Raw genomic sequence first — 14,038 nt, forward strand, 5'->3', positions numbered from 1 at the left:
TGTGATAATCAATGTTCTTATGCCCAGGTGCCAGGCAAGTTTATCATCCCTGCTATGGCCCCCGTTTAACTGAAACAGCTCTGCACACAGGCAAACCTTTGAAACCATTATTTCCATTAGTCTCCTTCCTGAGAAACAAACTCTCACAGGATGCAATGTTCCATTCAGTAAGCTTAAAGGAAAAAGGTAATACATGGTTGTATCAATATTCTCTGTTCTAGCTGAAAGCACTTAACTGAGAAATAAACTTCCTTGACTGAATTAATTGAAGGGTGGTTTTACGTGTGTGATCCTAAGCATTTGATCATTCTGTACTTCTAATTCCCTTCTCTTTTATCAGTAGGGCAGCATTCCTCTCTGGCTCAAGGCCTGTAAGTTTGGAGTACAAACTCAAAGCTACTGGAAACAAATAAGTTAAATCTTAACCAAAGAATTGTTTCTTAATGCACAAAGCTGAAAATTGAACCTCTTTTTAAAAGTAATTATTACCAAGATTTTCAAACTTTATTTTGGAAATGCATAGTGTGCAGGAGCATTTCCACACAGTCCTTTTGCTGAAATTCATAAGACATTTATACAAAAAAACCAGTAAGTGTGAAACACCAACAGTGAAGTTCATTCATTTAATTAAAATGAAAAACAGTCCATAGATTTAAAGGAGAACTTGGTCCACATAAACAAATTATCTAAGTTTTGTTCTAGTCCATTCTATGGTGGAATTGCAATTTAAACTAGTTTATGTTTCTAGAACAATCTAATTAAAGGAAGCACTGTTGTAGTGTCTCTAGAAAATATACAAAACACCAATTCACGTTCTAAACTATTCTGAGAATCAAATCCTCCTTTAAAAAGAAATAATCTGTAGTCTACAATCGAACATTTAAATACAATGCAGAAACCCAGTGCTTCAGTGATAATTTTTCCTACAATTCTTCCCCCAGTATTTTAAGTTTGAAAAACAGTATAGTTTAAAATTAGCAAATATATAAATTTGGTCCGCAAAAATCTTGTAGCAGGTAGAAAAGAGAAATACATGTATTGCAAATTGATCTTATTCATAGCATAAATCTATAAAACTATGTATTATTTAGGAAAAATAGGTTAAAAAAGATCTTATTTATAGGTTTAAACCTTGTCCCAACACCATATGGGTAGTGTACAGAAAACTTAATATGCTTAGTATATGTAGTTTGTGAAAACTACTTAATATTTCTTGTTATTTTCTCAGTAAATTGCAACACATAGAATTCAAAAACAATGTGCTACTACAGTGAACTTTGAATGAAAATCCCAGAAATACAAGAATTTAAACAAAATAATCCATAAATTTGAAATACATGCTTTCTTTTTAAATTAATTTGACATTACTGTTTTCCTAAACTTAATTTTTACTATACATCTTTAGTGGCAACAGATAAACAGACTGTCACAGACTGAATTTGTTGGCAGGATTTTTCTATTGGCCCTCTATCAGATTCAACTCTATCAAATGCTAGTTGACTAATATTGGAATGATTTTTAATACAGTATGCTACTTTTCACAAACATCAATTTCAATGAAGAGGGCATATGAGGTCTTAGAAGCACAAATATTACTTAAGGCAGAAAGTTATATTATTGTCTATTAGTACAGGCAGAGTCAACTAGGAATAAAAATACTGAAAACATTATTTCATTTTCTTGGGCTGTAATGGGGAGGGGCTGTAATTAAAAAGTAAAAAAAACACCTACCATGTTAAACTGTTGCACTTTCCCTCCTCCCTCAATTGTACAATTATATACAAATCTGCTGAACTTCCTCAAGATGAAGCAAGTCTGCGCTAAAATAAAAACAGGGTCATTTTAGCAGCTTGATTCAAGAGTGGCTACCACTTTGCCAGTCTTGCGAACTTCTTTCTCCTTCTTTTGAACCTTTTCCTTCTGCTTTTCCAGTTTTTCTTGTGTTTTTCTAATATCCTTAATTTTTTTCTTTATTGTTGATCGGTCATTTTGACTGGAAACTCCCAAAGCCTTTGGGGGGCGGGGGGGGGAGGAGGGGAAAAGAAAAATACATCATCATTAATTTTCCCAACAGCAGTGCCAACAGCGCTTCTGCATGAACAGTTTAAGAAAGTGTTACTCACTTTGCTGCAAGATAGTCTGTTTATTTGAAAAATAAGGACCTAAGTCCTCAAAGCATTTTAAATTATCATCTGGGTAACAAGGTAAGTAAGGAAACAAGGGCCTGCTATTGTCTGGTTGTGAAATAACGGTTTCTCATTGCATTTTATAAACATGTAGACACCTCAGAATTTCCAGCAAATAGCATAATAAGCAGTAGTCTCAAAATACTTTTCTAGCTCTTTTTATACAAGAGGAATTTATATTCAGTAACTACTCCTTAATTTTTAATATTAAGGATTTTAAAGTGTATTATTAAAAAGTGTATTCAGTAAGTAAACGGTACACTTTGATTTTTGATCAGCAGGTGGCAGTACCCGATTCCAAGTTACAGACAACACTTGCTCACACTATGGAACTCCGAATGGCATTAGGTGTAAATTAAGCTTTAAGCATCAACATCCAAAGTTCCCCAAGTACAGACAGTCATTTGACAGACCAGTAACAAGTATTTTCTCTGTGTCCAAGGATATATTTATTTAACAAAAAACTGGACATTTAGTGTTGCATGTCTATTCTAAAATGCAAGTATATTTTGAAGACTGAAGTTAGATACATTTTTTTCCTCCCTAAAACACTCAAATCCTACTATTGATCATTAACAATAATTTGCTTTATGCCAGAAGAGACCAATTAACCTCATTTTAGTCACATATCTTGCCTGTCCAAAATGCAGTCTGATAATCTAATGAGAAAAACTCGATTTTTCTACTAGCACTATAAGGGATACATACCATGCAGCTTCCAGAGGTAAAATGACAAGAAAATGCTCAAAAGAAAGATTTAGAATAGATTTTTTTTTCAGCAGGAGTAAAAATCAAAAACATTTAAAAGGTCACCAGATAAGATTTTAGCCTTCCCATCTGAAGAGGAGATGTGGAAGAACAATTTCTACAATTGGATCCTGCAATGCTATGCATTTGAATTGGCTGGATCTTGTTTTGATATGACCTTATGCTGAGATTGATGATATATTATCAAGCCCCTTTGGGGAATTATGCTTAGTTTGATTTCTTCAAGATGCAAACAAGTAAGAAATACTTGGTATTTTTCTGATTGAAAACAGCTTGTCTTTAATTGTACAATCAATTACTAAATTCTCATCTTAACTCTATAGTCTCCAAGTATTTCCAAAGAAAACTCTATCCCTGAAAAAGGCACGAAAACAGGAAAATAGACTTTGAAGGTTAAAAATATGTCTGAATAAGTAGTGAAATTTATACAGTTACAAATCTATCCTGGGATATTCACATACCTTTAACTTCTCACTGTCGAGCTGCATTAACTGCTGTCCATCTATGTTCATAGCTGTGAACTCTGTAATATACTGCTCCATGTTCATTCCCATTAACCAGTGGCATACTTGCTGGGTGGTCCATTCAGAAATAGGTCTACTGTGCCATTGATTTTGCTTTCCTGTTGTTGTAAATTCATCATCTAATGCCTAACCAATTGAGAAAAGTTACCGTAAGCCATGTTTTACTTGACTATATGTTGAATTCCAGTTGCCAATTCAGTTTCATTAACAAAATGCATTTTAAAACATACTCTAGCTCCAAAAGGACTTAAGTTTTTGAGATCACAATTTATAGTCACTTTGCCTAGGAGTTTGCTAAAACAAGAGACACTACAACATTCAAGACAAACCAAGTCAGAAATAGAGAACATAAATGGTTTTCTCTAAGAAATTATATAGCAAAGTATTCGCTTAAATTTGATCTATCATAACAATGAACAAGAATTCCTCAATCAGTCAGCTAAGGTAACTCAATCTTAATATTAGATACTGCCTTTCACAGCATCAGGAAGAATCAAGTAGCATTTCAACTCTATTATTGATTATTGTTAAGTGAAGGAAATCCAGAATAAAAGCAATTCTAGTAGTCAGTAAATCTGATGACAGTTCCAGGTACGGTTTTAATAAATTTGGTGCATTGCTAAAAAGAGAGGACTGTGTATTCTTTCATCTAATGCCATCACGTCAACATTTTAAAGGGTCTGCCTAGTAGAACATCATTTCAGAAACATAAGAGCTTGTAGCCTTCCACTGAAAATACACTTTGCCAGCTCACAGAGCTTTTGAAGCTCCCTGCTTCAATTTCAGTTGGCTTCTGAGGGGGAAAAAGGTACTGCTGTTCGTCCTGAAGCACTCTATTACTTCATCACAAAAGAAAAGCTACATAAAACAGAGCTCAATGTCTGTACAGAAGAAATTCTAGTGCGATACTTGAATCAGTAACATCAGAGTTACCTGAAGTTTTATTAACTGTCCAAAATGATCTCTCACTAGCTCATGATTGAGTACAGGCTGCATTAGACTTGCGGACTGCTCCACTAGGCAGCTGCCACTCCTTATCAAAGGTATTTGCAAAACGGTGGAAAGTATGCCCACTTTTTCCAGTGAGCCTTACACGTCATTTGTAAACACAAAACGTGGAAATAAACATCTTTCTAGTGATGGATTTGAGACGCGACTCTGTAAGTTTCAGGTGAACAACTACAGCTCTCAACCAGAGGGATCTCTCAAAATCCAGCTCCCTGGTTGGAAAATTTGGGAGAGTTGATTGAATGTAACAAAATAATTCTGGCAATTGCAAGTGAAAGCTAGTGAGAAGCAGGCCTGTCACATGATCCGATCATGCAGTAAACTGGATCTGAGAGCGCAACATGGAACACACGTCTCAGGAGAAACAAATACAATTTTAAATTCCCAATGTATCAGAGGACTACAGATAATTAGAAACTGTTTTGCTTTCCCTGGTCTTTGAAAGAAAGGACAGTGGTTACATTAGAATGTAGTGCAGATAAATAGAAACAAGTCTGTAGAGCAGAACAGTTTGTGCTGAGGCCCTAAAATCCATACTACAAGCATTTCAAAGGATTTTCACTTCCTAATAGCTCTAGTCTGTTCATGCAGACTCAATGGCCACTAGCAGCTGGAATGCACCAGGAACACTGTTGGAGCACATCTGATTTGATTTCCAAGATGAATCAAACTAAGGCAAGTGGGTACAATCAGGACGTTTACTTCAAAAATGAACTTCTGATCCAAATTAAAATGCTTATGTAGCTAGCTATAACAAGTGCAAACACATCCTCCTTCCTGATGTGCAAAAGAATAGCAATTTTCACAAAGTAACAGCAAAGGGCTCTAGAAGAGGTTTTGCCTGAAGTGCTCTATACAGCATCTGTATCAAGACAACTGGGGCACAGTGAGTTTCCTATCCAAGCTATCAAGCTTGAGATGCTTTGTACAGAGAAAGAAGATTCATTGTATAAATCAGTAAAGGAATTTCAAAATGCCCATTTATTTTAAATCATTTTAGATAACAGTACTCCTCAACCTGATACTGTAATACAAAATTTATATTTTATTTTGTCTCATACTAGCAAGTGTTCATGAATAATAAACACGAAAAAGGGGAAACTTCTTAAATTTCAAGTTTGACCTGTATCTCAGAGTCACGTGTGGTCTGTCAGCAGCAAGAAATACTATAATACATATCGCCACATATATTTTTTTATATATATATATACACACACACACTTTTATTCTTTAGGTGGGGGTGGGTGGGTGTGTATATATGTGTATCTATCTATATCTCTATCTCTCCTTTACACCGAGAAATGTGTAAAATGTTTTATTCCAGTTGGAACTCACTCACTAGTTTTATTAATCTGTGCTAGCCATGCAACAAGTTTGCTTCTGTAATTTCAGAATATAAGCCCTTGAAGAAGGTGTACTTCTGTCAAACAAAGAGGTCCAGATTAATTCATTTCACCAGGGGAATGCAATCCCTCGACAGAATCTCGGGGGCTCTCTGTACCAGTTCCTCCAAGCAGCACAGATTAGAGCAGCTAACAGACTGTAACATGGAGGAGTCCTCCAGACTGTGCTACTGATTCCAAACTAGGCTTTCAGCATCATCAGTTGCTAACAAACTCCTCCTACTTCATATTGGTAAAGTCATAAAGCTAAACCCCAAAGAAGTTATACCAAAAGCTGAATCTGCATTAAAACACTTTGACACCATCTCCTCACAGAAGTGAAGGTGATCAGGAAGATATTTAATCCCGTATAATTTGAAGTTTTCACTACTGCACAAGTGAAAAGCACAGCTTTAGCTATTGTTCCGAGTATCAATAGGGAAGTGTAGAAGACTAGGAGAGTAAGATGAAGAACACCGATTTTTGAATAATGCTTATTGGTCATTAAATAACACCTCTACATCATTTTTTCCCCATTGTTTACCATCCTTCCAGAGGCAGAGGGACTGTCCCAAGCTGTCTGTACATCAAAGTTACAGTCCCCAAAACAGTCACCACACACTCACACACACATACAAGACCAGCTGCAAATTCAGAAAGCAGAACTAAAACTACTTAGAAGGTATGGAGCATGAGAAAACCATCTGCTCCTGCATAAAAACGCAGGTGATTCAGAAAGCAAGTACAGAAATACTGAAGGTGCTAAAGATAAAAGTACAAAACCCCAGAAAACACCACTGCGATCACACCATTTATCAGATTAAAAACTTTAGAAGGGTAGGAGGGATTACCAGCTTCCTAACCAGCTGTGAGTGGAGGTGCCTTTGCTGTAACTAGCTGGCTGCTAACAGCCCAACTCTCACCATGCAGTCACTTCCCCAAACCGCCTGTGAGCGCCTGCCCAGCAGAGGCAGACTCTTCAGTGCTGCTCCTGTCTAAGAGGTGTTTCCATCTCCTGTCTACTAACAATTCCAGGATTTGCAGGGCAGCATGCAGTAGCCCATTCCTTTGAAAGCAGGGCTTGTTTCATTGGCTAGAACAATCCCTGCTGGATATTTATGAACCCATCCGAACAACAACCACCAGGTAGAAATTCTACTTGTGAAGGGCTTAAGTTAAGGATTTGAAATATCCAAAATTGCTGTAAGATCTGTTACGTATTTTTTCCTACACCTCCATGTATTGTACTACTAATTAAAGCCCCCAAGAACAGAACTACCTATTTTTCTTCACACATACTGCTTTCCAAACAAGAAACCAGCTCACAGTTTATTTATCATTATCCTCAGAACAGGCCCCAATAATCAATGTAATTACTGAAAAGGTACAAACCACTTTTAACAGGTCATACACATAATCAACATATGAACTAGAGAGAACACTAGAATCAGACTCATCTATAACAAAAAAAAAAGGCTTAAATCATTACTTTACACATGCACAATTAGTAATAGACAACTTTCATCTGAGTTTTAGAACCAGAAGTTTACTGGAAGTTGTAACACTGATCAAAGAACAATATTCAAGAAGATATTTAGCTTTGTTAAGATCTTATGATTTATACTGCTTGAAAGTTTTAGAAAAACATATTCCATTCATGAACTATTCCATTAAAAAAACTGCAGGGAGTACTTGCAATGATAGATATTAGCTAGAGTTCCTCTGGTTTTCATTACATCTATGACTGTCATCTCTGATAAAAAAACTGCAAGAAATTAATCCACTACTGAAAGCTGTAAACTAGTTATATTATTTTTTGTAAGATTGTTCGACTTTCTACATGTTACTGGAATATTTTAAGATTTTCACCAAAGCTTGGTTTAAGACAGCTAACCACAAACCCCCATACTCATTAACCACCATTTAATTCTTTTCTTCCAACATTATCGCTACCAGTTTGGAAGCCCTCTAACTCATTTCTGGAAGATGACTGTGTTCAGCTTTTAATGAATCCTCCTAGTCTATAAAGGATTTAATTTATAAAGAGTCCCATCAGTCAAACACCAAATGAAACAGTATCTCAGAAAGTTACCAAAGTGTAGACTTTAGGTTTCAGCTGTAGCCAAAGAAGTTCATTCTCCAGGGGAATGAATACTGACTTTCAGGTATCTACTTTCTACCTATATATCAGAACTGCTATATTCAGCTTTTTTTTTGCCTTTCTTTTCTTTTTTCTTTTGTTTGTTTTTATTTAGATGAAATTTTATGGTAAAACAAACCTGCACAAATGTGAAGGCAAGGTCAAAAACGCTGCAGTTTTCATTCACCCAGGAAGTTGCTTTAAATTAGTGGAACAGAAAGGTGTTATATTTAAAATTAAAAACTGCAATTTGATCAGAGAGAGTTTATTCTTATTTTTATGATATAACTAGGATCAGAACACAAATGGTGATATGGCATCTACTAGTCCGTGCCCTTAGTTCAGTAAAAACTTACGATTCTTTACAATGCTCTTCAACATTCAAATATGGAAACAGCCATCGAGTTTCACATTACACAAATCTGTTTCTATTAAACATGCTGTAGTGTGAACAACAACATCAAAAAGACACATATACACACTTTGAAACTCACCTCATTTGAAGAGAAGGTTAAAGTGTGTGAACGACCTGACAGATTTGGTTCTGTCACTAACCCTGAAAGTTCACACCTTGGCTTGCTATGGTATGTATCATCTATGACAATTCTACTCTGCAAACAAGTGGAAATAACGTTTTATTAACTCACTCCTTGGAAAAGCAAGTCATAAGGTGACATTGTAGTAATTTTGATTTTTGGTAAAAAAAATACTATGACTCAGTTATCTTTAGATCATATATGAAATGCACTCACTACATCAAGCATCTGACTTGTTTTTGTTAAAATTCTGAATTCAAAAACACATTAACAAACGTAAAGCAATATCCCCAATAAGAGCACCTTGTGTGAAGAATCGGTCATAACCTGAAATGGTGTTAAAGTACACAAGGAAATACATGCGGTTACTTTTTCAGCAGGCATACCACACTTGGGGAGAAGCAATTTAAGATTCATTTGGTGGAATTATACATGCCGAGTTTGTATTCAACTGAAACCTACACAAGCACTATGAATGTGCTTCAGAAGGTGCTGTTCTGTGGGCAAGATAAAAATCAGTCCCGACTGTTTATGGCCATTAAGATTCCCACAGCACAGAAGTGCCCCCTTAACTGATAAAGTTTCTGAAAATGAGAACTGGGTTTAGACTTCATAGTTGCCCAGTATTGAACCACTGTAGTTGACAGTGAAACAAACAGGTTGTCTTTGCCTGACATACATTGAGAATTGGAATAGCAAGAAGCTTCTGGCAGCTTGCAGATCAGGGTTTAAATTAGTTCATGAATAGAGAATACAGAGCTTGCCTAAGGACAAGCTTTCCCAAAACTTTAAATTCTGATTTAAGATACTGCATTGTATTGCTATTCATTGTAACAGCTTCGATGAGTGTTACACTGAAAACAGGTTGCCCAGAGAGGTGGTAGATGCCCCATCCCTGGAAACATTCAAGGTCAGGTTGGACAGGGCTCTGAGCAACCTGATATAGTTGAAGGTGTCCCTGCTCATTGCAGGGGGTGTTGGACTACATGACCTCTGAAGGCCCCTTCCAACCCAAACTATTCTATGAATCTATGATTCAATTTTGAGGTGGCTGCATTTGAGGCACAGAATCATGTAATCTGAAAATTACCTTGATAGGAAAAATACCACATAGATGTAAAGTATCTTTAGCAGAATTTTTATAATAAATTACTGTATCAAGCTATGTAAACCACCTTTATAGTTAAAGTACTAAATATTGTAAAAACACTAAAATAAAGCTGAACATTTTAGAAGTTAAACAATTACTCAGATGTCTTTACAAAAAATGGTTTAACACTGTAAATCTACAGTAATTATACAGTTTGACAGCCTGAATAAATTATTTTCAAAATAGAAAAATCTTGTGAAAAGATTTTGACAAATTTATTCTTTTAATAAAGTACTATTACATTTTTTAAAAAAAATTATGTAACAAAGTAAAATTCAGGTTAGAAATGTGACTAATGGAAGAACTGTCATATTGAAAGAATGTAAAGTCTTTCTAGCATTTACTGTTTACATTCAGTTATTACACTTAGCCTGTGTTTAAAGGAAGCTTATGGATCTGTAAGCCTGCCTTAGCATCTAAAAGCAGCAGGCTCTAGGTTCAATCTTATCCAGCAGCTAGTACTCGTACAACCTCAGGCAGGTCACCTGAGCAGCCTGTGACTCAACCTGAAGACTATGGAAAAAACCCAGATGCTACACCTGAAAACTTCACAGCAGGTTTGGTAAGAAAATCCTTCAAAAGAATACTAATGTGTCTCCCAGAATATTTTCTAATTTGATTACTTCCATTTCCAACTGAGATCCTGATCTCTATGTTATTTTTCTTTAGTGAGTGAAGAATAATTACGCCAAAAGCATGCCTCCTACTTTTGCCTTTTTAGAATTTATTTCTCAGCACTACTCTTTGTTGCCTACAAGCAGTAAGCAATTATTTACCATTATTTTCGCTAAGTCTCTAATCAACTAACTATACTTTGTAAGTATGCCATACCATATCCCTGTACGCATAAATAATCTGAGATCCTAAATTAAGCTGATGTTAAAGACATTATTCTTCAGTAACTTAAGCTCCTACAAGAGAACTATGTTTTTGCAGTTGTCTTCACTGAGCACTGCTGTACTTGTGCTCTGATTTCAGTTTAAGCTGAACTCTAAATTTTCTAGATTATTCTATTTTTGTTTTGGCGGCAGATACTTGGTCTTTTCACTCCCTTGTACCCTAAATTACTGATATGCATTTCTAGTCTTAAAGAAAAAAAAAAAAAGAAAAAAGTAAAGAAAACAAAAAAGAAAAAAACCCACCACCACCACCACAACCCAACAAACAAAAAAAATAATCCCCAAACCACAACTTGAGTTTTCCTGCTACCTTTTCATGGAGTATGGTACTGTACATGACTGAAAAACGGTGCTCTATTTACCACAGAGATTATTTTATTAATTACATTATATTTTAGAGACTTATTCAGTCTTCTAGATGTAAAAAGTACTACGAGAAACATCAGATTACTTCATCTATCATCCTATTCTCAAATTAATTTCAACCCAAACCGAAAATCTATTTAGGAGCTTTCCTTTTAGCCCCCCTCAGTTCACTCTTTCTACCTTTGCAGAGCAATCAAGAACAATTCAGAAACAAAATTGCACAAAACCCGAACAAATAATAATAATAAAAAAAGACAGGATGATATTTGAGCAAAATATTTGATGAGACTTTAAAAAAAACATGAAGAAAACATAGCCAAAAGTAAAGCATCTCAGCACCAGTTGTAATGTTTTCTCCTCCCCCTGCTCCTATTCGGTTTAAAGAAGTAGTTCTTTCCTTTTAAGGATTTAGAGCCAGTTGCAAAGATTTTTCATTCTTGAAGAGCACAGAATTTGTATAGAAAAGGTTTTATAGGTATGCTTCCTAAGATTTAAGGTACTAGGATATAAATAGTTTGCACCACAGCGTTCTTCTTTGTAACAAAAACGAAACACTGCATACAAGCTTACAGAAGCTTAATAAAGAATGAATAATGAATATGAACAGTATGGATGTGTTTGTATTGTATCAGAGAATAGGACTAAATCAAGGGGCAGATTATGTAAAAGAACTGATCTGGATGAGGGGATAGAGTGCTCCCTCAGCAAGTTTGCAAACGACACCAAGTTGGGAGGGAGTGTTGATCTGCTTGAGGGTAGGAAGGCTCTGCAGAGGGATCTGGACAGGCTGGATCGATGGGCTGAGGCCAACCGGATGAAGTTCAATAAGGCCAAGTGCCGGGTTCTACACTTCGGCCACAACAACCCCATGCAACGCTACAGGCTTGGGGATGAGTGGCTGGAAAGTTCCCCTGCAGAAAAGGACCTGGGGGTGTTGATCGACAGCCGGCTGAATATGAGCCAGCAGTGTGCCCAGGTGGCCAAGAAGGCCAACGGCATCCTGGCCTGTATCAGAAATGGTGTGGCCAGCAGGAGCAGGGAGGTGATCATGCCTCTGTACTCGGCTCTGGTGAGGCCGCACCTCGAATACTGTGTTCAGTTTTGGGCCCCTCACTACAAGAAGGACATTGAGGTGCTGGAGCGTGTCCAGAGAAGGGCGACGAAGCTGGTGAGGGGTCTGGAACACAAGTCTTATGAGGAGCGGCTGAGGGAGCTGGGGTTGTTTAGCCTGGAGAAGAGGAGGCTGAGGGGAGACCTTATCGCTCTCTACAACTACCTGAAAGGGGGTTGCAGAGAGGTGGGTGTTGGTCTCTTCTCCCAAGTGACTAGTGACAGGACTAGAGGAAATGGCCTCAAGTTGCAACAGGGGAGGTTCAGGCTAGACATTAGGAAAAAGTTCTTCACTGAGAGAGTGGTGAAACACTGGAATAGGCTGCCCAGGGAGGTGGTAGAGTCACCCTCCCTGGAGGTATTCAAGGAGCGTGTGGATGTGGCATTGTGGGATGTAGCTTGATGGACATGGTGCTGTGTGGTGTTGGGTGGGTTGTGGCTTGTTATTGTTGTTGTGTGGCATGGGTTTTGTGTTTTTTTTTTTTTTGTGGGTTTTTTGATGTTGTGTTTTTTTTTTTGTTGTTTTTTTTTGTTTCCCCCCCCCCCCCCCCAGGTTGGACTCGATGATCTTACAGGTCTTTTCCAACCGTAGTGATTCTGTGATTCTGATTCTGTAATTTAAGAACTGCGTAATTTAGAAATCTCATAAGGCTAAACAGTCTGCAAACACTCAGATCACAGGATTTTAGTTCTTGTGTTTATAGGTTTCACAAGCAACAGGAAGTTGATTCATTACTTTGCCAAATTGTAAGTTTAAGACTCACTTCAGTATCATTTTAACAAAACAAAATCCTTCTAGGTGCAGTAATTTTAAGGCAAATTTTGCAGAAACAGAAAACAGTTAAAATATAATTACATTCCTTACACCAACAATATTAAAACACAACTACAGAAATTATACACAACGCAAAAGACTCAGTACAACAGTTAGGGATTTTTACATGACAAAGTTCTTATTTTAGGGTTTCTACTTTTACCTGCTCTTTAAGAAATGTTTTCACCTGATCATATGGGATACTACAGACATAAAAGCAATAAATATTATGGAGTTAATGTCAAGAAAAAGGAGCATTCTTCCCTTAAATTCTGGGAAGATTATTTTGTCCCTGCTGTTATGTTGTTTTAGTAACAAGACTCACTGCTGAGTAGTCAAGCACATTTCTTTCTCAGTTTTAATGCCTTTTCATAGCAAGGTTTACTAGCCAAAGCCTTGTTATTGTAGTGCAAACTTAATGATCAGCTGCGGGTTAAGATCTACAAAGATTAGTCATTCCAAGCAGTAGCTACTATCAACATTAACATCTTTATAAAAGACCCCAAATGTTGCAAAGTAAAACCAGCCTGACTTCAGAGAGGCCGAGTATGATTTTAGGATCAATTAATGTATGAGAATCTGTTCTTTAACAGGGTCAGCTTTCTACCATTTTACAAAGCAGGCATACAGCTGGACTTGCATATTCTTCCAGCTGCTCGTTTGCAACTGGCACTAAAGAAAAGAAAAGAGTGGCAAGCAGCAATTACATACTGGAGCATGAAAAGGAAACAAAAACATAAAATGGTAGGCAAAAAACTAGCTGGAAGGTTAAAGTGATAATAAACTTGGATAAAGTATACAACGATGAGAAGAAAAGGCTATTATTTCAGGGCAATGTGGAAAGGAAGAGAGGACCCAATCTGTTAAGATCTATACCTTTTTGATTGCCAAAAAAAGTGTTTATATAAACACATTAAGGGGAGCTTAAGTACATTATGGGTGCTTATAGTAGAAATGCAGCAGTGTGACTTTAACTATGCTCAGAAAAATTACTTGAATAAGACAGAAAGGAGGAATGAAGAGGGGAAGAATGGGTTCTTCTGAACCAATGACTTTGAAAGCTAAACCACTGAATGTTTATCTATACAGAAAACATCTCTTGATAGCTTTGCTACAGCCTATTAAGAGATCAACCATGCACTCCTGTTTAATCAA

At 36.7% G+C, this 14,038-nt stretch overlaps 1 protein-coding gene across 4 annotated transcripts in view; it reads right to left on the bottom strand.

Annotated features, from left to right (window-relative positions):
• Positions 1 to 488: 488 nt before the first annotated feature.
• The window catches only part of LOC104263377 (neurabin-1), a 43,940-nt gene continuing 30,390 nt past the window's right edge, over positions 489 to 14,038 (bottom strand). For 2 of the 4 annotated variants that reach the window (XM_059820408.1, XM_059820407.1), the window contains exons 16-18: positions 8,503 to 8,619; positions 3,416 to 3,604; positions 489 to 2,010 (exon numbers count right to left, since the gene is read on the bottom strand). In XM_059820408.1, the coding sequence (XP_059676391.1) occupies positions 1,843 to 2,010; positions 3,416 to 3,604; positions 8,503 to 8,619 (474 nt within the window). In that variant the 3' untranslated portion in view covers positions 489 to 1,842. The remainder of the gene's footprint in view (positions 2,011 to 3,415; positions 3,605 to 8,502; positions 8,620 to 14,038) is intronic. The other 2 variants (XM_059820410.1, XM_059820409.1) reach the window with 1 other exon arrangement.

Source organism: Gavia stellata, chromosome 8 (assembly GCF_030936135.1).
Source record: "Gavia stellata isolate bGavSte3 chromosome 8, bGavSte3.hap2, whole genome shotgun sequence".
Taxonomy (NCBI): Eukaryota; Metazoa; Chordata; class Aves; order Gaviiformes; family Gaviidae; genus Gavia; species Gavia stellata.